General features: G+C 42.6%; 1 protein-coding gene across 1 annotated transcript in view; it reads right to left on the bottom strand.

Moving 5' to 3' along the window:
- KIF24 (kinesin family member 24) overlaps positions 1-25,403 on the bottom strand; it is a gene marked incomplete at both ends in the record, with an annotated part of 46,465 nt that overhangs the window by 1,387 nt on the left and 19,675 nt on the right. Inside the window, 6 exons of the mRNA XM_084237164.1 lie at positions 267-2,498; positions 6,479-6,588; positions 8,503-8,574; positions 11,220-11,325; positions 12,145-12,266; positions 24,551-24,638. Of these exons, the coding sequence (XP_084093290.1) occupies positions 267-2,498; positions 6,479-6,588; positions 8,503-8,574; positions 11,220-11,325; positions 12,145-12,266; positions 24,551-24,638 (2,730 nt within the window). The remainder of the gene's footprint in view (positions 1-266; positions 2,499-6,478; positions 6,589-8,502; positions 8,575-11,219; positions 11,326-12,144; positions 12,267-24,550; positions 24,639-25,403) is intronic.

The raw sequence follows: 25,403 nt of genomic DNA, 5'->3' as shown, positions 1-25,403 counted from the left end.
CCTAAGGGGACTGATCTCCCTTCCCTCACTCAGGTCTCAGCTTTGTCAGGCTGAGGCAACAGCCCCAACAGGCCTGCTCCAAGGCATTGTACTCCTCCAACTCTGAGGCATCTAGGCAGGCTCCCCTGAGAAGTGGAATAAAGCTGCTCTTGTAATACGGCCCTGACACTGAGCAGACTGGTCATTCCCAGAACAGACAGAACATTAAGCTGGGGTGGGAGTGGGGGTGTCAAAGGAACTCGTCTTGGGGAGAAAGTCCAACTTACTGTGCGTGCCCCAGGGTGGGCTGACAGAGTGTCCCTGCCATCTTGGGAGAGCAGCTAGGGGCCAAGGGAGACCCCGGCCTTGCTGAACACCTTGGCCTGTGCTTGAGCCACGCAATGTCCTCATTGTAGCCGGGGAACTTGATGGGGTCTGTGGGGAAACCCAGCCTCTGCCAACTGAGCCCTGCCGGATTCTTTCTCTCCTGGACCCAGGGCTGGTCGGCCACTTCAGAAGCTCCTGCTTGTGTGCTGAGTGTAGGCCCAGAGTGAGGGTGCCCAGGCTGTACGGTGGTAAAGGGCTTTCCTGGAAAGCCGCGGAAGCTGCCCAGCTCTGTGTCCTCAGCATCTGCATCATACTGCTCACTTCCCGCAGCTTCCCGGGAGAGGAATACAGTGTCTCTGCTCTGGTTGGCCTCCCCCAGCTCAGCCTCCCTGGAGGGCGGCCTGTCAGGTGGGTGCTGACGGATGGGTGATGGGGACAGAGCCGGGAGGTCCCCACCAGGCTTATTGTCAGGAGGAGATGATGAAAGCCACAGGCGCCCAGCTGTTGCAGACAATGGCGAGACGGCCTCTTGATCATCAGGTGACACCATGTGGCCCCCAGCCGTGCCCACCACCGCCAGACTCTGTGTAACCTCATCCCGGGCCACCTGCTCCAAGGGAGGAGCGCCCCCACTGTCTGGGTTCTCCAAGAGGGACACTGTAAGGGGAGCCATCAGTCCAGAAGCATATTCTGAGCACGTGCCCAATCCTCCTCCAGAGTCGTCTTCTCGGAAGGGGTCACTGTGCTTCACTGTTCTCGCCGCTGGACTTGGGCTGTCTTCACTGACTTCTCTCAGAGGCGTGCTGACTATGTCTCTCAGGTCTGGGGAGCCAGGAACAGCAATGTGGGATAGTGAGGAAGTGAAATCATCTTCCTCCAGGGACGGCAGGCTGCCCTCAGCCTCCTGAGGAACCTCACTGCTGAAGGCAGCCTGTCTGAGGTCTGCGGCTGGGCCGCCACCTCTCTTCTGGCTACACACAAAGTCAACCTGTGAACAGTAAGGTTTCTCTGCCAGGCTGTCTCTGAGGGGAGGCCCCAGGGAGGTATTGTCTTCTCTGCTCCAGTCCAAGGGCACCTTACTTGGCTTGTGGCCAGGCTCGAATGTGGCCCTTCTGTGACCGGTATGGTCCCCGGTGTCCATCCAGCTTCCGGTTAGACCCTTCCCATCACTGTCTGTCCAGGGGCTAAAAAACAGACTCTGCTGTCTTTCTACCTCCTGCTCCTCAGGACCGTGTTCTCTCTGATGAAGGAAGAACGAGGCTTCGCTGTTGTTCTGCAGGGTGTTTCTCTGCCTCGTGGTCCTCTGACTGGAGACATGTGAAAAAGAGTCTTCACTGAAGTCGCTGTCATCCGGGTCCTCGGGTTGGGCTCCGTCACGGCTCTCGGAACAAGCGCGGATGGGAGGGGTCGTCGCGGCATGGAGCTGCCCTTCTCGGGGCCTGGCCTGGCACAGGAACTTTTCCAGTGGTTGGTACTTTAACTTCTGTTGGAGGAGAGGTGGCTGCTGGAACTGCTGGTGATAAAAGCGCAAATGTTCCTCCCTCTCCTTCTGATGTGGAGGGATGTTGGTCCAAGTTTCGGAGGCGGGCCTGGCAGGAGTGCCCCCCTTCCTGCCCTGGCTGGACTCGGCTGAGTGGTGGGCCTTGCCAAAGGAGAGCTCGCCTCGTGACACCAGCTGCTTCTGCACTGGCTGCACAGTCTGCACTTTCTTGCACTTGGACGGCAGCTTGCCCCGCACCAGGCCTTCTCCCGAGCCAGGGGCTCTGCTCCCCCACCCGAGGGGAGTTCTGTGGCTGATTTGATTTTTCTCGGAGCACGGTGAAACTGACTCTTCTGTCCTTTTTTTAGTCAAATGCCCAGACCGCAAGCTTCCTTTAACAGGGGTCCTCTGACCAGCCCCGTCTTCGGGGGGGCTTCCTCTGGAGCTGCTCCTTTTGCCAGGGCCTTTAGGTACAGAAGCAAAAGGGATGTTTGGTGGGTGGGTGGTCAGAGGATGGGCCTTCCCTCTCGTGGAGCCAGGGGTCACCGTAAGTGACTGCTGAAGTCCCAGCTTGACTTTTTTTGGAGAACACTTGTCCCCTGGCAGGGCCGCAGGGCTGCTCTGAATTCGTTTTGGAGAAGAATTTCCTGGTGTCTGATTTCGACTGGTAGCTGCAGCACAACATTTAATGCCTTTCTTTAGTTCTTTGACCCTGCAAATGATCATTTTATGTTAAATGTATTTTCTTGCATGATCTATAATTACTTTTCTATAGCTTTCAGGGAAAACAAAAACCAAAGAAAGGAACTACAAGGAGTTGGAGTTACATTTTATCTGGGAATAAGAGGAAATGGAGACTTTCACTGCAAGAGATTTCTCTTTACCAGAACAAAAAGACCAGTGTCTTCTCTGCAGATAAGCATGCACTCAACATTCCATGACCTGAATTGTTTTGGAAACCACCACAGACCCACGTGAGAGCTAATCTCAGAACTGCACTTAGTCAGCGCGGGCCATGCTGCACTTCCTGAAGACGAGCCAGTGAGAAGCCTTGTGTCCACCACTTGCCTATTACTCTATGGGCAGAGTCCTCCTTTTCTGCAAACCATCCCTTTTTGGGTGTCTCTGAGAGAATGAGTTCCCTCAAACCTGCTGGGCACTTTAGGAAACAAAAACCCTCTGCAAGTAAGTGGGCTTGTGCTAATTCCATTAAGAGAAGAATGCTTGTCTAGTCCCCTATTTTCTTGAGCTTAGCATTAGTGGTATTTGGGCCCAAATAATTCGTTGCTGTGGGAGAGTTAGTGTGTGCTCTGTAAGCTGTTTAGCAGCATCCTTGGTCTCTACCCACTGGATGCCAGTAATACTTCCCCCTGGTCAAGACAAACAAAATTATCTCCAGACATTGCCAGTGTTCCCTGGGAGGCAAAATTGTTCCCTCCCTCAAAGAGGAATAGAGAACCATGCTCTCTATTGCACAGAGAAAATGGAAAAGTCCAGAGTTTTCTCCTAGGATTTCAGCTGCCAGGATCAGAGTCTCTTATTCTATACTTAAAATAAAAACTTAAGAATTTGAGATTATAAGAATATATCAAGTAAAACTGACTCTTTGGTGACAGGTCTATAGGTTCTGCATTAAAATCCCCTAGGAGGGGGCCTCCCTGGTGCCGCAAAGGTTGAGTGCTGAGGTGCGAAGCTGCCTGCAGCCTCTGCAGTGCCAGTTCGATCCCTGGCCACAGGGCGAGGGTCCCACTTGGCGCACAGAGCTCTCCTGCCACCCACTGCTCCCCTCAGCAGTGTACTTCGTCAGTCTGCCTGTTCTGTTCCCTGCTCTGGCTCTGGTGGATTCTCTCACCCTCCTGCACTTCTGACCGTACCCAGTGCTTGTATAAATAAATAAATAAATCTTTAAAAAAAAAAAAAAATCCTCTGGGAGGAAACAGGACTTCTGTCTGGAAAAAAATTTTTTTTACTGTTGTTTTGGTCTTATTCCAATCCTTAATGGTAAATGTCTGCTCTGGTCATTTCTGAAAACCAAGACAGTAAGCTTGATACTGAGACTTGATTTAAATCATTTCAAAACTGAGAGGCAGGGCAGGCAGGTGACTCAGCTAAGCACAGAGATGTGGGAGATGACCCTGAGCACGTGAACTGTGTCCATGGATGTGTGCTTAGGTGCTGCGGGAGGGTGGGTGTACAAGGAATGGACTGAGAGACGCCCCAGTGTAAGACTACATGGTTTCAATTTACTTCTTATAAAACTCTTAACTATTTTAGTTTCATTAAGAGAGAAGCACCAACATTTCTCCTAGGAGTCATAGTGAATCATTCTCGAGTCCGGAGCGTCGGAAGGAATGTTACAGGAAATGTGGCCATCGATGCTAAGTGTTTCCAGTGGCCCCTACCTGTTTCCAGAATCACCCCCGTCACTGAGCTCCCTTCTGAATCATGTTAGGGATGCAGCTGGAACTTTCTTTTTGGACTATTTAGCAACACTCTTTTAGTATGTTTGAAAGAGAGAAAAAAATTTAAAAGAAGCAATAAAATCATCCTCATCCAGTGTGTGCATGGATTGTGACCTAAAACTAATTTCATCAGGCCTCTTTTAAGTACATAAAACAAATGACTTTCGTATTTATTTTCACTAATTTACCATACTGCTTTTAATGGAAGAGATGATTTCCAGTGTAACTTTTCTATTTTTTTTAAACCAAAATTATTTCAGGTAATTTTTCAATTATACACCCCTAAGAGAGAAGGTTATTTTCGCCTTCCTTCACTCAGGCACTGAGATATCTTATTTTGTTCCTAATGCTGCTCTTACTTCAAACAATTGCTATGCTGTCTGTAATTTGGAGAGTGAGTAGAGTTATGAAACCAGATCAGCTTAGATTTAATCATTTTGAAACTGAGTAATGGATATGAGGGAGTTAGGAACTTCAGGTCATACTGGTTTTTTGGGAACCATTTTGGATTATCCCACATCCTCTATATGACCTCAGTTCATGAAATAGCCTCTTCATTTTCTTCCAGCAGTGCTAATGTATAGAGAAACTTATTTAGAGGACCTGTTATTATTATTGTAAAGTGAACACAGATGGAGTTCTCACTATTTGGGGGTGGTGCTCATCTCATCATATGTATTACCTCATTGATTCCACATAACTGTCAGATGAGGTAGGTGCTAATAGCATTCCCTCTCGGATAAGGAAAGTGGTGCCCAGAGAAGTCAAAAACTTGCCACTCAGCTGGCTAGTGGCAGAGGCAGGGTATTGGCCCAGATAGTCTGACTCCAGAATCCATTCTTGTAACCACTTTGAGGTTACAAGAGAGGTTACAAGGAGAGGAAACCCCCTCTTCTGTTTAAATGAAGTAAGGCACAAGGAATGCCTCACTCAAGTGCTGACATCCCAGTAGGGCCCTCCTCTTCTCAGTCACAGAAACTTCTTATGCATGTATTAAGAACCAAGTACTGGAGACACACTTTTGAGGGGGGGGGGGAGAGCAGGGAAAGGAGGGATTGGGGTCAAAATCAGGGGGTTGCAATTGTATGGGGAATATAAAAATAAAAAAAAAAAATTGAGTAGAACCTTTCCTATAATGAACTAACATATATTATAAAGTATTTTATCAATAAACAAACAATTTCAAAGCTAAAAAAGAAGAACCGAGTACTGGCTGAGCAGTAAAGACACAGGGAGAAAAAGAGATAGGTGCCTTTTCTCACTTCCCCCCAGTGAGTTTCATAAAATGCCATCTATGCTAGAGATTCCTTAATAGCAGTAAAAAAGTTTTCCCTCACAGTTTGTTAGCCTTGAAGAGTTCCTGAGAGGTGGAAGACAGGATCAGGCAGCAGAGCAGCCAGGGGAAAGGATGGCAATGAGAGCTGCTTGAACCTACCACAGGAGTCGCACATGACCAGAGGACACAATATGCAGTCATCTCAGATAGGGCCCTGGTCTGGCAGTCAGAGGTGCCAGCCCTGCCAACTCCCAGCAAACCTTTTTAAAGTTCCTGCCGGTCTCTACGCCACAGTTTATCCTTCTGTCACATGCCTGGGTTGATCTTGTCTGGACTTATAAAGAAAGTTCTAAGTGAACCTCCCTGGTGGCGCAAGGGGTTAAGATGCAACCTATGAAGCTGTCCACAGCCTCTGCAGCACAAGTTTGATCCCCAACCAGGGAGCAACCCACATGGCACAGCAGACCTCTCCTGTCTCACCCGCTGCTCCCCTCAGCAGTGTATTTCTGTCATCTGCCTGTTCTGTTCCCTACTCTGTCTCTGGTGAATCTTCTCACCCCCCGCATCTCTGGCCTGTACCCCAGCTCTTGTATGCATAAATAAATAAATCTTAAAAAAAAAAAAAGAAAGTTTTAAGTGACCTGCCTTGACAAGTATTCTATCCCTTACAATTAGGGATGAGGCCAGCAGGAAGAAAACCTCACTGAACCTTTCACCCAGAGAAATATTTCATCTCTCATTAGCTATTTAAAAGCTCAGAGTTATCCCCTGAACAAGGGAATGTGTCACCTTCCTCTTGTCACATTCACACTTACCAAGTCACATTCTTCAAATGATCATTTCATATTCCCCTAGTAGATCACTGCTCTAAGAACAGACTTGTGGAACTCAAGGTCCGAGTGTGCATGAGGCACACACAAGCACATACAAACCTGCCACCTGAGCGCAACTCACCGGTCCGCATAGCGCAGGGTATTCAGAGTGTGTTCAGTGGCGATGTGGCTTGGCGAGATGTTGGCAATCATGCAGGTTTTGGCATTACCAATGAAAGAGTCCTTCAGGACCTGTCCAAAAGAGAAGGCAGGTCCATGAAGTCAACTAACAAAAGGGGATACTGACACTGGGTCATGGTCCCCTATCTATAAATAGGCAATTCATTAAAGAAGAAATACAAATAATAAACACAAAAAAGGTACTCACTCTCCCACTAATCAAAGAAATGCAAACCAACATTAAAAAGAATCTAACATTTTTCACCTGGAGTATAAGAAAGACTGGTGATATGCCGCCCTGGTGGTGGTCCAGAGAGAGGGACACTGTCCTGCACTGCTACGGGGCCTATGGACCATGTGCCATGAACTGGATGACCTTTGGGGAAGGTATGCCCAAAGTTTGGTAATACCAGAAGATAGAAAATATACACACTACTGGCTTGGCAATCACACTGCCAGGACTTTATCCTGAGATAACTGCATAGATAAAAATAAATGATACAGATAGTCATTATAACATTATGGTAAAATTTGGAAAATTTAGGGATTTATAAATTATCAACGAAATATTTATCAACCAAATATAATTATGTCTATCTGTATTTAGGGACATGGAAAGATCTCAAACCTATCTTTGAATGAGAGACACACAATTCCATCTCTCTCTGAGTGGGTCTACAAGACGATACACAGGCAGAGAGATGACGGGAAGGGTGTTTGCTAAATGTTGCAGAAGTTATCACTGGAAGGTGGGATTTCCAGTACCATTTACCATCTTCTTTGACTTGTACTCACTGTTTGAATTATTTAAAAAAATTAATCAGGAACACATTTTCTGGGGATGGGGAACATGTTTTAAAAAACAACAGAGCCAATGTCAGCATCAGGACTAATCACTTTTATGAAGGGATTCCTTGGTTCCTCATTGAAGCCACAGACCACCGTTTCTGACTAGTAGGATCACGTCATCATAAGTACCCCAGGCCCCGTGGAGCTGCTAGTCCAGCTGTATAGAGCGAAGCCCTCTCCTCAAACACAAGCTTCTCATGTGAGCCACCATCTGCCTTGTCTGTCCTCCACTGGGCACAAGACTCAGTGCAGAAAGGAAGCAGGAGCACTGATAACTGTCTTCACAGATGACGAACTAGGCAGACCCCTCCACAGGCCACTCATCTGCAGCCATTACAGAGGCTGATTTATGTCTATTGGTGTTTTTCCATATATAAAGAAGTACATTTTCATAACAGAAAAGAAGAAGAAATTATCTGTAGTTCTATCACTCAGAATAATCAGCATAAATAGGTAATTCATTAAAGAAGAAATAGTAGTTTCTCATTTCATATTTTTAAATTATAAAAACAGTAGGTTATCACACCATATATAAACTTAAAAAGTGAAGTGTTAAAGTTCACCTTTACCCCATTGTTAGTCTCATGATCTATCAAATGTACCTTTCTTTTGCAATCTTTCTAAACTTTTCCTTTTGTGTGGCTACATATATAATAGAAGAAAGTGTTTAAAATCACAAAGGCAATCTTATTAAAACACTGTTTCTATAGCTTACTTTTTCACATCACAATGGATCTTGGTCATCTGTCCTATCAGTACATATCAAAAACTGATCTCATTCTGTTTTAATTGCAGTGATTTTTGTCTTGAAGTATTACATAAATATTACAGCCAAGAAAGTGCCAATTTCAGTTACCACACCTCCTTTAAAGGCTCAGAGACTCTGCTAAATCAACAAGGTTTTTTTGCATTGGAAATAAACAGAAAATTGCTAGAATTAGCAGAACAGCTCCTATATCAGGGGTAGGCCAGAGAGGCCCTTCTCCTAGACCTAAGCTCCTCCTACAAGGAATGTGACTCCTCCCCCGAGGCCTAGCTTCATGCCGTGATGGGGGTGAATGCTCTGATGAATGTATGAATGAAGAAAGGAACAAATGAGTGAAATAGAACAAACTCAAAGCTCACATTTGATTTTACCTGAGTTAATTTACTTTGCCTGAAGGGAGTGTGGGTGTGTTCCTGATCCAGTGCTCGGATACATTCCTTCAACTGCAAAGTGGGAGAAGAAAAAGGACATCAAACATCACATGCAAAGAGAGAATAACAGATCAAATTGTTCTCAAATAAATCATACTCAGGCAACTCTCCAAAAGGAAGTAAAAATCCCTGTTAGTTTCTTGTCAACAAGAAGATGATCAGGGGTTAAAGTCTCAGCGCTATCAAGCTACGGCCAGCCACTGTGGCATGAGTTTGATCCCTGGCCAGGGGGCTGACCCACCTGGCAAAGCAGACCTCTCCTGTCTCGCCCACTGCTCCCCTCAGCAGTGTATTTCAGTCAATCTGCCTGTTCTGTTTCCCGCTCTGTCTCTGGTGAATCCTCTCACCCCCCACACCTTTGGCCTGTACCGAAGTTCTTGTGTGCATAAATAAATCTTAAAAAAAAAAAAAATTGAATTCAGTAAATATAAGTAACATCAGCATTGGCTTGAAATACATATACATTGAAGTAGAGCAAATAGATTAATGTTAGGAACTAAGAATTCTAGCATAAGAAAAAATGGAAAGAAATATAAATTCAAAAAATGAATAAGCAAAAGCCCTGTAATCTTAATTTTGAGTTTATTAGAATGAATCCCTGATATATCTTTCTCTTTAAAAAATCTCTATTTCCTAGTTCAGTCCATTGAAAAGGCCAAGAAGCAAGAACTAACTGAGCAGCAGTAAGCAACCCTAGCATCCAGGCTAAGGTCTCTAAATAACATTCCCTCCTAAAACCAAAACTTTTTGAAGAAAAGGCTGATTCAAGGACTGGGAAGGAAATGTACATGATGAGCCTAGAACATCTAGTCATAACAGAAAGCAAGGAAGTTGTCAAGGAACAGCAAGGTTGGCTCAAAAAGACACAGATACACACATGAAAAGGCCCCCACTGGCCAAAGCTGCAATTCAAGCAGCAAAAAGATTAATGATGATATGAGTTTATAATAATATAAAAACAAAAAAGTAAATAATAAACTCATGATTATGTTTAGGTTATCGGGACATATACTCATTCTGAAAGAGTGAACAGAGGCAAAGAATCAAGCATTTTCTTGTCTCCACTCTTCCTAAAGGATAATCAGATAGTTGAGGGAAAGTTATTTTCAGAACTTAGAAGGATATTACAAAAGGATATTAAACCTCACTCATCATTCTTAAATCCCTTAAAAAATGGATAAATCATCGACAGCTGCTCAAGCCATTAGGTGAAAAAGGCTGATGGAGAACTTTATAATGGAGAAACTAAGCTGATAACACTTGAATCTTTCATTTTTAATCTTAAAATAATAAAAAGAGCAACCGGACATTCTGTACCTTTGCTTGATGAGTTGCTATATGAGACTAAGAACTACCCAAGAATTATTCTTGCCCCCCCCCAAACTAAGCCTCCAGATCATGCTGTCCTAATAGAAATATGTGAGTCACAAATGCAAAGCACATAGGCAATTTTAAATGTCTAATAGTTACATTAAAAAAAAAAAAAGGATGAAAATAATTTTAATTCTGTAACTTAGTTAACATTCAAAAATATTTCATATGGATCATATGGTGGCGCAGCAGGTTGAGTGCAGCACTGTGGAGCTGTCTGCTTCCTCTGCAGCATGGGTTCGATTCCCGGCAGGCCAGGGAGATACCCACGTGGCACGGCAGACCTCTCCTTTCTCACCCGCTGCTCCCCTCAGCGGTGTTTTTCAGTAGATCCGCCTGTTCTGCTCACTCCCCACTCTGTCTCTGGTGAATCCTCTCACCCTTCCGCACTTCTGACCTGTACCCCAGTTCTTGCATAAAAATTAGTAAATCTTAAAAAAAAAGTACTAATGAGAATTTTAGGGGCTTTTTCTGGCAATAAGTTTTCAAAAACCAGGGTGTATTTTATACATACAGCATACCTCAATTCAGACTAGCCACATTTTAAGTACTCAATAGTCACATGTGGCTTAGATCTTAACCACTTTACAGAAGAGAGGATAGAGTATCATGTTAAATATCAACACGGAAATGCAGACAGCCTAATGCAGAACATTTAGCAGAACAAGTTACCTAAAGTCAGAAAACCAATATGGAATAAAAGACATATGCCATATCATAAAACAACTAAGAACAATTCAGGATCTTGTCTGCATCTTGATTTAAAGACAACTACAAAAAGGCTCCTATGGGAAACTGGAGAAACACAACACTTACTAGATAATAGGAAACATTAAATAATTGTTTCTTTAGAGATAATAGTATTATGGTTATATTAAAAATAAGTTCTTAACTTTTTGATACATAACTACTGAAGCTGAGTGACAAGTATATGGGAGCTTATTATACTATTTTACTTTTGTATGTTTGAAAACTTAATACAATATAAAAAGCTAGGAGGGAGAATGCTTACCTAAGTTTACCATTCGGCAACTGCAGAAATACCTCTCTGCTCCTAACTGGACTGACCAGAGGAAGAGAAGACAGGAAAAGAAGGGAAGAGATGCCCAGAACTACAGAGAATCTGACTGGGCAGCCTCCATGTCCAACCCTGGAGTCCTGCTTCCTCATAAGAGCATATCCTTGTTAAAATGATTCCGCCCCCTCCCTAACCCACTCTGGCTGCATGGAAAGATGAGCAAAATCTATCAGAAGGATTTTCAGATTAAAGCATTCATGTAACTTACAGCCAGAAGACTCTGGTTTATTTCTGCACCTTCCATCTTTGTCTGTTTATCTGAGTCTCTGGCATCTGCTGCTCTTTCACTGCCAGCCAAGTCAATAAAAGAGATCCTAGGAAAGACATACAGGGGTGATTTCTTTGGGATTTTGGCTTATTTTTGTGTAAGTCAGCATTTTGTGACTGCAGGAAAGAAATTAACACTGGCCCAACCTCAGGAAAGAAAAGACATTTTTGTTAGCTTTCCAAAGTACTATGATATTCTGGTTTGTCAGCTGCTGCTGGGACTGCTCACTTAGACATTCTATTGGTTTTAATCATTTATGAGAAAGTATGACTGAAATTAATAAAACATTCTTCCCATAAGTCTAAATGGCCACAATGCAAATCACTTAGGTGACCACTTAGATAATTAAATAGAAACTTTTGTGGGCTGCTTTCCAGCAGCAAAAAAAAGAAAAGAAAGAAAGAAAAAAAAAAAAGACTCATTACTCAGAGGTGAGAGAGGCTCATCCATCAGTGTGGCAGAGTTTGCTAAGATAGCACCAGAGAAGCAATGAATGTACCCAATTGTCTTATGGCTTCTTTCAAGAAGGATGGATTAATTTTCTTTTTCTTTCTTTCTTTTTTTTGCAAGTATGCTTTCTGAGATGCATTCTCTGTTATTCCTCTGCTGACACTGTGTTTCACGTTAGAAGTAATCAATGTCCCTTTTAATAACTTAGGTTTGACCAACAATAGGTCATTACTTCATGGTTAATCAGCTGATGGCACTTTAGTACAATGATTTATTTCAGGGCTAACAACTCTACTCTGTATCTCTGAAATAAAGAACTCCATGGTGGCAGGGTGTCCTGTTGTTGATAACACATATTTCAAAGTCACATTAGAGAAAGGCATACAAAGCAATTCCCTGCTTATTTCCAGCTCACCTGCCAAATGTCCTCTTGGCTGAATCTTTGATCTGAATTTGGATGATGGCATGTGAGCGAGAGGAGTCTGCATTAACTCCAGTGGCCCCAGTGCTGCGCTCCTTGCTGCCTTTCAGGATCGCCTGAAAATAAAATCCATTAGGTCACTTTTCCCCAAAGAATAAGCAAAGCCCTATGGCTCCTAAGAGTTGTCTAACGAAGTAGAGACCAGATACATAACTTTGCCTGTACACTGCAGATTTCCTTCTCCATGTGGAAAGCTGCCTAAACACTAAATCATATGGACTAAGTACACAACAGTGATGAAAACATTGTGGAATACTAATCTTAGGGGAGAATATTCAATCGCTCAAAAGCTAATTTAGCTTTTGATCTCATAAAAAAACCTTCTTGATCAAAAGCATCTTGATCTCATATACTCTTTTTAATATCTTTGATGGATTTAGCCTGACTAAACTCCCCAGGGTATAACTTGGCTCCAGAAAAAGTTCCCATAATACCCATCTATCTTAGCAACTTAAACAAAGGACAGAAGAGTGCATCATGCAGTGACTGATAACATCCACCTGTGCTAGCAGGATGCAGTCATAAGTGAGGCCTGGTCTGATGGGCAGGAACACGGAAGTGATAAGTTACCACAACTGCCATCAGCCCATGATTTCCCTTGAGACCAATGCTCCTCTAAATGGGAGTAAGGACTAACTTGGGTCCCTCTAGTCACAGGAGAATGGGGGAGAGGAGATAATGTCTTAGGATTGGCCTCTCGTCACTGAAAACACAGCCACATGTGGACATGCCATGATTTGGGGCATGGGGAGAAGTGTTTTAAGAATTAAAAAGAGGAAGAATTTTTTTCAGTTTTTTTTTTTCAAAGAGGCATGTATTTTTATTTATGTATTTATTTATTTGTTTGTTTGTTTGTTCACACATGCACTGGGTACAGTCAGAAGCGCGGGAGGGTGAGAGAATTCACCAGAGCCAGAGCAGGGAGCAGAGCAGGCAGAAGGACCGAAGTACACTGCTGAGGGGAGCAGCGGGCGGCAGGAGAGGTCTGCGCGCCATGTGGGACCCTCCTCTGGTGGCCGGGGAGCAGCCGGGGATCGAACCGGCGCCCCAGAGGCCGCGGGCAGCTTCGCAACCCAGCGCTCAACCGCTGCGCCACCGGGGAGGCCCAAAAGAGGAAGAACTTTTACAATATTATTTGATAGAATCCAAAAACAGCCTAATGTAAGATGAGTGTAATTATCATGCCTAGCCTTACAGCAGAATAAACTCAAAAGGCTGATTTGCTCACAAACAGCTGTTATGTGGCAGAGCCAAAGTTATACATCCAAATATGTTTTTTTTTAAATTTTATTTATTTTTTTAAAAATCCAGTTTTAAACATTTTTTATTATATTTTTAAAGATTTATCTATTTATGCATACAAGAGCTGGGGTACAGGCCAGAGGTATTGGGGGGGGTTGTGAGAGGATTCACCAGAGACAGAGTGGGGAACAGAACAGGCAGAGTGACTCAAGTACACTGTTGAGGGGAGCAGCGGGCGAGTCAGGAGAGATCTGCTGCACCATGTGGGGCTCCTCCCTGGTCGGCTGGGGGATCTAACTCGTGCTGCAGAGGCTGCAGACAGCCTCATAGGTTGCGCCCCAACCACTTGCACCACCAGGGAGGCCCCCAAATATGTTTGACTCCAAGGCTCATGTAGTCCCCACTACACTATGACACATTTATGATAAATTCACTTATTTTGCAGTGAACTAAGGGTTAAGAAATCCGATCCCATTTTTTCTCTATCTTAGAATCTTTTTTTTTTTTTTTAAATAGAGGCATGCTTTATTTATTTATTTATTTATTTATTTATTTATTTATTTATTTATTTATTCGTTTGTTTTGTTTATACATGCACTGGGTACAGTCAGAAGCGCGCGAGGGTGAGAGAATTCACCAGAGCCAGAGCGGGGAGCAGAGCAGGCAGAAGGACCGAAGTACACTGGTGAGGGGAGCAGCGGGCGGCAGGAGAGGTCTGCGCGCCATGTGGGACCCTCCTCTGGTGGCTGGAGAGCAGCCGGGGATCGAACCGGCGCTGCAGAGGCCGCTGGCAGCTTCACAACCCAGCGCTCAACCGCTGCGCCACCGGGGAGGCCCTCTATCTTAGAATCTTAATTTATAACATAGTGAACACAGCTACAGTTTCCAAACTAAGAGCCCAAAAGTTGACAGAGTAGAATTTCAACAAAAGAGCACAAAATATCTTAACATGCAGGGACAGGTGCTTTTTAAACATTTAATAAGTTCTCCAAGCACTGGGCAATAGTTGTTTCAAAAGGTTATTTGTGATACTTAAAACTGTATTTCAGAATCAAATTTAGAATCTTATTTACTTTTTAAATTTCTTTATCCTCAGTTTTACTGAGCCATAATTGACAGGTATAATCGTGTAAGTTTAAGATGTACAGGTAGATAGTTTGACTGAGATATTTTATGGAATAATTAATGCAGTAGGTTTAGTTAGCATCTCATATAGATATAATAAAAAAGGGAAAAAATAACAATTCCTTCTAAGAACTTTTAGGATTTTCTCTTAATAACTTACTTACATACAATGTAGGAAACATATAATTCTAATTATCATGCTATACATTATAGCCCTAGTACTTATTTACCTTATAACTAGAGACTTGCACCTTTTGACTACCTTTCTGTTGGGTTTTTGGAAAAGCCATGATGGGCTATTTTTTTTTTTTTTTTTTTTTTTTGTGGGACCCTCGCCAGCGGCCGGGGAACGAACCGGCGCTACAGAGGCTGCGGGCAGCCTCGCAGCCCAGAGCTCAACCGTTGCGCCACCAGGGGAGGCCCCATGATGCATTTTTGCTTGAAAAACAGAAAAAATACATCATGACTTTTCTGACAACCCAATAGTCCATTCCTGGGAGTGAGGGGGTAGACAGGGATATCAAGAAAGGTCGGCATCTTGGATTCTATTAGTTTTGCACTTGAATTTTTGCTACACAATGTTGTACTAAGTACCTGTGTACTAAGTTGTACAAAATACTAAGTACACAATGCTGTACTAAGTACCTGTTGTTCTAAGTACCTCTCAGAAAACCTAATGTGCCGAAGTAACTTTTCCTGACCAAATCCCTTTTAGGAAGGCATAAAGGGACTTTTCTAGTCCTTGGTCCAGTTTCTTCAACTTCAGTAACAACCTACAATCACCATGCCTTTCAAAAATAGGGAATAAACCAGCTAAGTTCTGAGTAAATTGAGGCAATTTGTGAAGATCTGATACATTTTTGGCTCTGACACACAGCTCAAGTGTAGCGGTTAAGAGAGTGAAATTTGATGTTACACTGTCTGGGTTCACGTGCCAACTCTGACATATGGCTGTGTGAACCTTTTTTTTTCTTCTTTTTTTCTTTTGGCTGTGTGAACTTTCGCAAATCACTTTGCAGAACTCAGTGCCTCTCTAAAATGGTAATCTCATAGGTGATTTATAAAGATTAAAAAAATAATGTAAGTAGTTAGCACCATAATTGGTAGGTTGTAAGTTCTCAATAAATGTTAATTTTTAAAAGATATCAAAGAGTAACATCTTTATGTAAACATCCAAAATTTAAACTATTTCTTTTCACAAATGTAAAAGAACCAGAGTTTCAGGGAAAGGCAGCTTTGTATTCAACATAAGATTTCTTAGGTTCCTAGCACAAGTTTTTAAAAAAAGGAAGGCTAGATGGGAGGTAAGATGGGTGGGAGGAAAGGAGGGAATTATAATAATAATAATAATAATTTATAATCCATGTGGGGAAAAGCAAGTCTAGGAACTAAGCAAAATTAAATGCAATCACTTCAAGAATCACCAAGCCCCCCTTTTCCTCTCATTACATTTCTCTTAAATTCCTCCTGTAATTAAAGCTGTTGGGCAAGTTTTATCACCTAGGTCCCTTAGACAAAAGATGCTGAGTAGTGAGGATCTGCCATAATATAAAGCAGATACAAATGCTGAATTCTGTGGCACTGGAAAAAATTCAGGAACTTATTAGTAATAATAAATGTAACAAATTGACGGAGCGTCAGACTAAGCATTTTTGGTACGTTATTTCATTTCATTCTCTATCACCCAACCTAATCATCCATTGTCATTCTTTTATATTTGTGAAAAGAAATATTTTTAATTGTCAAAGTTTACACAAAGATGTTACTTCTTGGAATCTTTAAAAAAATTAGTGACGAAAGGATTGGCGGTAAAGAGAAGGAGAGCCAGGCTAAGTTTCTCACAGGCAGAAAATTTACTGTGCTCCCAGATGAGGTTCGCCAACCCCTGCGGGGGGGGGGGGGGGGGGGGAGGTTTGGAGAAGTAGCGCTCTTTGGGGGATAATGGCAAGCTTTTATAGGGCAGGGTCTGGCCTTGGAGGGAGGTGAAGAAAGCGGAATCGAAGTTGCTTTTTTCTCTTGGAACTGGTTGTTCTTTCAAGGCTGCTTATCAGAGCCCATGCAAACTTGGCAGAGCCAGCTCCAGGGATGCAGGTGGCAGTAGTTTCAAGTAGTACAGTCAATGTGTACAAAGACTCTATCACTCACATACAATTAAGGCTCATCTAGGGGAAACTTTTGCTATTCATGTTTTATTCATAGCCAAGGCAATAATAAAACATGAAACAGATATATTAGAAATTTGAGAAAGGATACCTATAAATACAAGAGATCACTGTAAGAATATTTTAAAAACCTGCCAATCTCTACAACTGTAAAAAATGCCCATCAATTAATTGCCTGACAGACAAAAACTTGATCTGGGAAATGTGGTGATATGGTAAGTGCTCTGTAAAGACCAGTTAGTCCTGGTGCCTGCATTAGTAACACCAGGTAATATAATACAGTGGGAAGGAGAAATATCCTGGAGGAAAGACATACTGTTGAATAATGAAGCTGCCAAATTGTTTAGGCAGGCAACAAGTGATCACGCTTGAGTGAGGGAGGGTGATCTGAGAAAACACAGAGGTGATACCTGAGGGAGCATGAACAGTGACACCTGAGTGTGAAACTGTGACACCTGAGTTAGCAAGAGCTTTTGTTTCAAGTCAATAAATGTTTATGAGGGTAACTATGTCAGATATCCATAATTTATATTAACCTTCCACCTTGTTCTTAGCTGGCTTCCTTCTTGTATATCATCATATGTATCGAGGATTCTAGTGGCTTCCTTCTTGCACAACATTGTGTATTACAGACTGTGGGTATCAATGTCAATGATGCATTAATACACTGACTAGCAAGAAACTTTTTCTGCTTTTCTTAGGCAACATACCTTAGGGTAAAGCAGTGCGATAAGCTCTTCCAGGGTAGAGGGGATGATTTGACAATAGACTGCCCATTAGTATAGTTACGTCCAAGGAAAAGGGACTTCCTTATAGTGTTTGCTCCTTCCCTATTCAGTTGGTCTACATAACCAGGGAAAGAGACATCATGAGGACCAACTGTCCTGACTCCCAGCCAAATAAAGGAATAGCTGGGAGAGGTGGGGCCCACATAGAATAGCTATGTGAGAAATACTGATATTTCCTTAGGGTTCCACAGTAGAGGGAGGTCTGGACAGGTAAGCATGGTCATAGCCTCAAGGGAGTGGTCTCACTGTCCTGCTCTTCTCCTTTGACTCAAGTCAGCTTGCTGGATAAACTAGAAGAATGATTATAATGGCTGCATGTAAGAATCACCTAGGGAGCTTTTAAAATAATTACAAACTTGACACATTGTTGGTAGGAATATAAAATGGTGCAGTTACTTTGGAAAATAGCTTGGCAGTTCCTCAAAAAAGTATGTATGACCCAACAATTCCCAGGTATATGCTCAAGAAAACTGAAAACATATGCCCACACATACACCTGTCTTCAAATGTTCATAGCAGCAGTATTGCTAATAGCTGAAAAGTGGAAATGACCTGAATTTCTATAAACTGAAGAATGAATAAAAAAGTGGCATATCTGGGCCTCCCTGGTGGTGCAGGGGTTAAAGACAGCACTATCAAGCTATTGGCAGCCACTGTAGCACAAGTTCAATCCCAGCCCAGCCAGGGAGCTAACCTACGTGGCGCAACAGACCTCTCCTGTCTTGTCCACTGCTCCTCCTCAGCAGTGTATTTCAATAGATTTGCCTGTTCTGTTCCCCACTCTGTCTCTGGTGAATTCTCTCACCCCCACACCTCTGGCCTGTACCCCAGTTCTTGTATGCATAAATAAATCTTTTAAAAAAATGGCATATCCATATGACAGACTATTATTCAGCTATAAAAAGGAATGATAAATGCTGCAACATAGATGAGCTTCACAAATATTATGCTAAGAAGCCAGAGGTAAAACATTGCATCTTGTATGATTCCATTTAAATGTTATGGCCAGAACTGGCAAATCCATAGCAACAGAAATTTGTGGTTTCCTGGGCCTCACTGGTGGTGCAGCAGTTGAGCGCTGGGTTGTGAAGCTGCCCGCAGCCTCTGCAGCACTGGTTCGATCCCCAGCTGCTCCCCGGCCACCAGAAGAGGTTCCCACATGGCGCGCAGACCTCTCCTGCCACCCGCTGCTCCCCTCAGCAGTGTACTTTGGTCCTTCTGCCTGCTCTGCTCCCCATTCTGGCTCTGGTGAATTCTCTCACCCTCCCGCACTTCTGACTGTACCCAGTGCTTGTATAAATAAATAAATAAACAAACAAACAAACAAACAAATATATCTTAAAAAAAAAAAGAAATTTGTGGTTTCCACCCCACTGACTGGGAGAACATTTTTGCACACAACACTAATGATAAAGAACTGATCACAAAAATCTACAAAGAGCTGATGAGACTCAATAAAAACAAAGAAAATAATCCAGTTAAAAAATGGGCAGAAGAGCTAAAAAGAAACTTCTCTGAAGAGGAAATGCAAATGGCCAACAGGCATATGAAAAAATGTTCAACATCCCTTGTAATCAGGGAAATGCAAATCAAAACTACAATGAGATATCATCTTACACCAGTGAGAATGGCACATAAAAAAACTAGCAACAACAAATGTTGGTGAGGATGTGGAGAAAAAGGAACTCTCCTGCACTGTTGGTGGGAGTGCAAACTGGTTCAACCACTATGGAGAGCTGTGTGGAGATTTCTGGACCTACTAAACATAGAGCTTCCTTATGATCCAGCAATTCCACTCCAAGGTATTTACCCAAAGGACACAGAAACATCAATTCCAAAGAGCACCTGCACCCCTATGTTTATAGCAGCACTATTTACAATAGCTAAGCTTTGGAAACAACCCAAATGCCCAAAAATAGATGGCTGGATCAAGAAGATGTGGTACATATACACCATGGAATATTACTCAGCAATCAAAAAAGATAAACACATGCAATTTGCAGCAACATGGATGGAGCTGGAAGGGATCATGCTCAGCGAAATAAACCAGAAAGAAAAAGAAAAATACCGGATGGTCTCACTCATAGCAGGAATCTAGAAAACTTAAATAAGGGACCAGGAAAAAGAATAACAATAAGAAAGTGAAAATCAAAATCAACAAACAACTATGAACCAGAGACACTCTATGGGGGTTGGGGGGCGGGGAAAGGAGGGCTTGGGGTCAAAATAAGGGGGTTGTAATTGTAAGGGGTATATAAAAATAAAATTTAAATAAAAACAAAAAAAAATAAAGTCAGAAAGACATTCTTGTTACACAAACTGTGTAACAATGAACAAGCCAAAAATCCTCAAAAAAAAAAAAAATTTAAAAATAAAAATAAAGTAGGGCCTCCCCGGTGGCGCAGCGGTTGAGCGCTGGGTTACAAAGCTGCCCGCGGCCTCTGCGGCACCGGTTCGATCCCCGGCTGCTCCCCGGCCACCTGAGGAGGGTCCCACATGGCGCGCAGACCTCTCCTGCCGCCCGCTGCTCCCCTCAGCAGTGTGCTTCGGTCCTTCTGCCTGCTCTGCTCCCCGCTCTGGCTCTGGTGAATTCTCTCACCCTCCCGCGCTTCTGACTGTACCCAGTGCATGTATAAACAAAACAAACAAACAAACAAATAAATAAATAAACATGCCTCTATAAAAAAAAAAAGATTTAAAAAATAAATAAAAATAAAGTATAACTGTTAAAAAAAAAAAAATTGTGGTTTCCAGGCACTGGGAAATAGGGAATAACTGTTGATGGTATAGGGTTTCACCTGGGGTGATGAAAATGTTCTGGAATTAGATAATGGTGATGGTTGCACAACTTCATGAATATATTTAAAAAATTACTGAATATATATAAAATTTTAAATATATTTTAATGAAAACACTTTCTCATCATCTTTAAACAAAAATAATTTCCTTTTTCTGATCTACTCTGGCATTAGGACTTAATTGCTTCATGGTCCAGAGTGTTGAGGTGCCACGTCCCTAATTCCCCACTGGGCATGTATTACTAAGGCATCTTCTGGAAGTCCTTGTGGCAACGTCAGGGCCTTAATTCTTATCAAAGGGTTAACTACTTTCAGTTTTGCTTTCATTGAAGGGATAGTCTCATGAACTTGAGTATATGTTTTATTTAATCCAAGCATCTTTATCTTTTTCCCAACATGAAAATCATTTTGTATTTTTTGTTCTGGTAGCACTATAATTTAATGAGGCTGTGGATCCCTACCATATTTTTCATGATCTGCAGGTGAAGGCTGAAACGCGTTATCTGGAATTCTTGACCTGGTTAAGTTTGTGATGAGCCCAATCTGTACAAATGAGAGGCTCCACACCTTTTAGTCATAGTCTGTAGTCTGCTTAGGGGTCTCTACTGATTGTAAAATCCCTGCCATGTGTGGCGGCTGTTCTCTTCAGAGGTAACATTGCTAAATGTTATTCAGTCAGAACTTACCCACCAAGGGGAAGCTGACCAAATTATATATTTCTAAAATGTGGGGCCTCCCTGGTGGTGCAGCGGTAAAGTCTCAGTGCTATCAAGCTGTCGCCAGCCATTGCAGCATTAGTTCAATCCCCAGCCAGGGAGCTAACCCACATGGCACAGCAGACCTCTCCTGTCTCACCCGCTGCTGCCCTCAGCAGTGTATTTCCATAGATCTGCCTGTTCTGCTTGCCACTCTGTCTCTGGTGAATCCTTTCACCTCTGCACCTCTGGCCTGCACCCCAGTTCTTGTATGCATAAATAAATAAAAATAAATCTTTAAAAAATGTGGATATTATATGTGAATCATCTTTTAATTTATTTATTCTTATTATTTTCTTAATTAAAGTAAAATTGAATTATAAAATTATTTAAGTTTCAGGTGTATATTATTCATGTGTATATACCATATCTTTCAATTTAAGACTATCATAACCACATCTGCAACTTACCCCCTAAGAGATTCTTATTTAATTGGCCTCAAGAGGGCTCAAGCAAGCATTAAAAGATATGATGAAACTATAAAAGACAAGCTACAGAATGAGACAACATGCTTAAGACACAAATAACTGACACAAGGCATATCCAGAATGTACAAATCAGTTAAGAAAAAAAGACAACCCTGAAATGAGGAAAAGATCTGGTACTCCCCCAAAAGGAAATCCAGAAACTTAGTTAAAAATATGAAAAGCTATTCAATTTCATTCTCAATCAGCAAAATGAAAATTAAAGCCATAATGAAACACAATTAAACATCGCTAGATTGGTAAAAATTAACAACTCAATCAATGGAAAATGCTGGGGCATGAAGAGTAATAGGATTGCTTATATACTGCTGGTGGAGACAAAAACTACTTTGGGGTCAGCTGGGAAAGCTGAAGCTACGCAGGTCCTCTGACCCAAGCATTTCACAGCTACACACATACTGAAATACACGAATAAGGACATTTACATTGTTCAGAACAGTTCATTTACAGTAGAATGGATAAATTGTGGTATAATCATATTAAATACTACATAGCAAATAAAAATGAACAGTCACATGTAAAAACACAGATGAACTCAAAAGCATAATGCTGGGCAGAAGAAACAAGATGCAAAATGAATACAGACTGTGATCTTATTCATACAAAGGTAAAAAACAGATGAAAACTAGGTAATATGATTTATGGATGAATACATAGAGGGAAAAACTATAACAAAGAACAAGAAATTTATTAGAATAAAAGTCACAGTAATAGGTGAGTGTGACTGGCAGGTGTACAGAAATAGTTGGGTGCTCAAGTACCCTATTTCTTAATCTGGATAGTTGATTCCGAGGGTGCTTGCTTTTTTATAGTGTGCACGTTTAGGTTTTATGCATTTTTCTGTACAGTGCTATTTTTCACAATAAAAAAGGCGAAACCATTCATTTTTAGTAAGAGAAAAAACCCTAGTGTTCTAAGGTAAAGGCAAGGTTTTTCCTTTTCTTTTTTTTTAAATAGAGGTTTTATTTTATTTTTTATTTTTTAAATTTTTTACATCATTGTTCTTTTTTGTTTTTTTTAAAGATTTATTTATTTATTTATACAATCACTGGGTACAATCAGAGGCACAGGAGGGTGAGAGAATTCACCAGAGCCAGAGCGGGGAGCAGAGCAGGCAGAAGGACCAAAGTCCACTGCTGAGGGGAGCAGCGGGTGGCAGGAGAGGTCTGCGCGCCATGTGGGACCCTCCCCGGTGGCCGGGGAGCAGCCAGGGATCGAACCGGAGCTGCAGAGGCTGCAGGCAGCTTCACAACCCAGTGTCCAACAGCTGCGCCACCGGGGAGGCCCATTGTTCTTTTTTTTTTTGTTTTGTTTATACATGCACTGTGTACAGTCAGAAGAGCGGGAGGGTGAGAGAATTCACCAGAGCCAGAGCAGGGAGCAGAGCAGGCAGAAGGACCGAAGTACACTGCTGAGGGGAGCAGCGGGCGGTAGGAGAGGTCTGCACGCCATGCGGGACCCTCCTCCGGTGGCCGGGAAGCAGCCGGGGATCGAACCGGCGCCGCAGAGGCCGCGGGCAGCTTCGCAACCCAACGCTCAACTGCTGCGCCACCGGGGAGGCCCCCATTGTTCATTTTTAAACAATGTTTGCTTCCCCCCACCCCCTCAGGTGTGGTCCCCATAGAATTTCCTTGCCCAATGCACCTGTGCACATCACCACAGTCCCCTGTGCTCCCCGCTTTGTCCCTCTGATCTCTCTCCCTCTTCCTCCTCTGTGGTATGTCTCTGATTTATAATTGTCTGTTTTTGCTTTGTTGTGTTTTGTACTGTTATTATTTTTTTTACACTGATGTCTTATTTGGTTCCCCTATATTCCTGCTGTAAGTGAAACCATCTGATATTTTTCTTTTTCCTTCTGAAAGCCAAAGTTTTTCAAGGAACTACTATATTCAAGGAAAGTTCCCCAGAAATATATTTGTACATAAGTTAAAAAATGCCTGGAACAGGAAAAAAACCTAAATATTCCAAATTATTAATAGAAGATATTTCAGAGGGGGAGTTGTGTACAGTAAGCTAGAGGGGTCTTTGTTTTTCTATCTTCTTGTATATTAACCTAAATATTTCAAATTATTAATAGTAGATATTTCAGAGGGAGAGTTGTTTACTGTAAGCTAGAGGGATCTTTATTTTTTTATCTTCTTGTATATTTTTAGACTTAGATTTAATAATGGGCAATAATTTTGTTACAATAAAAAGAATTTTTAATAAAAGAATAAACAAGAATAAACAAAAAAACTAATAAATTAGTTGCCTCAGTATAACAGGGTGAAAGGGATATTTTTATTGTATATTTTGAACCCATGTGAAAAAAAAAGCCAATCAAATTTTATTTAAAATATTTCTCTCTAGGGCCTCCCCGGTGGCGCAGCGGTTGAGCGCTGGGTTGGGAAACTGCGCGCGGCCTCTGCGGCGCCGGTTCGATCCCCGGCTGCTCCCCGGCCACCAGAGGAGGGTCCCACATGGCGTGCAGACCTCTCCTGCCGCCCGCTGCTCCCCTCAGCAGTGTACTTCGGTCCTTCTGCCTGCTCTGCTCCCCGCTCTGGCTCTGGTGAATTCTCTTGCCCTCCCGCGCTTCTGACTGTACCCAGTGCATGTATAAAAAAAAACAAACAAACAAACCAGCAAACAAATAAATAAAGCATGCCTCTATAAAAAAAAAAAATAAAAAAATAAAATAAAATATTTCTCTCTAGTAGCTTTTCCCAGAGCCCACTATCATAAATATATGTATTAGCAGCCTTTAAAACTGGCCCGAGATTGTCCTATTATGCAGCAGGGTCTCCTACCAGTAACCAACATGGCACTGAGACAACAACCCTGGAGAGAAACCAGCAGTCCTCACAAAGGAGGAGTCACATTTTATCAAGGTGAAGTGTGCTTGTCACTACCCTTTGCCTAAGTCTGCGTCCCTTACACTAGATGGCAAAATGAATCTTTCCCTGTGCTTAGGCTGATTCAGAGGGGTAGTAAAAAAGGAAGAGTTACCTCCAAGAGCAGTTCCACGCTCTCCACCTGGAGCTCTCGTAGTCCCACTATCTGTACCACATGCTTGCTATCTTCTCTTGCGAAGAGCCTGCAGATGCAACGACACAGTTGGTACAGCCAAGCTGCTGTGATGGACTCTGTTTGACTGCTCCCCCATTCAAGAGTTTGGTTGTTTGTGTGGGATGATGTACACCTTCCTCACCCACTCCCACACCTCCTGCTTCTAGTCCCAGGCTGGTGGTCTTTGATTACTGTAAAGAAATCATCTTGGCTACGTTTAAAAGATCGAGACCCATGCCAGTCAGCACAGTGTATTCATGGCTACAGTGACTGGTTTAGGAGTGAAGGTGAGATCTCCGCTGGTCCAACCACACTAAGGTCCTAGTCTCCAGTGGTTAGGTGGCTGGGGGTGAGGTGCTTTCTCCTTCTGGAAGTGAAAGCATGTGGGTCTAGTGGTAGTCATTTTGTATCCACAAGAGCCAGTTTGGGAATGAAGCTAACACAGAACAGACAGATGCAAACAAACTGAAGCCTTACAATATCCCTGAGTTGCTAGAGCAAACAGACCCCAAGGCCTCAATGTCCCCAAAGCTTTTTAGTTATATGAGACATGAGTTCCCTAAATGTTTAAGCCAGTATAAGCGGGGTTTTATTTTACTGATAACATAAGGAGTCCTGACACATCTTCTGAGGGAGGAAGAGCTGGTGCTGCAGATGAATGCCTTAGCCTGTGTGTAAAGGAATTAATGGTTATCATCATTAAACCACACCCATTACTGGGCATTAAATCTATCAAAGATGCTAAGATAATTTTTCTCCTTTAAGACGCTGATTAAATTTAAAAGTGAAATTC

Source organism: Talpa europaea, assembly GCF_964194135.1.
Source record: "Talpa europaea genome assembly, chromosome: 7".
Lineage (NCBI taxonomy): Eukaryota > Metazoa > Chordata > Mammalia > Eulipotyphla > Talpidae > Talpa > Talpa europaea.
This window is presented reverse-complemented; position numbering and strand designations above follow the sequence as displayed.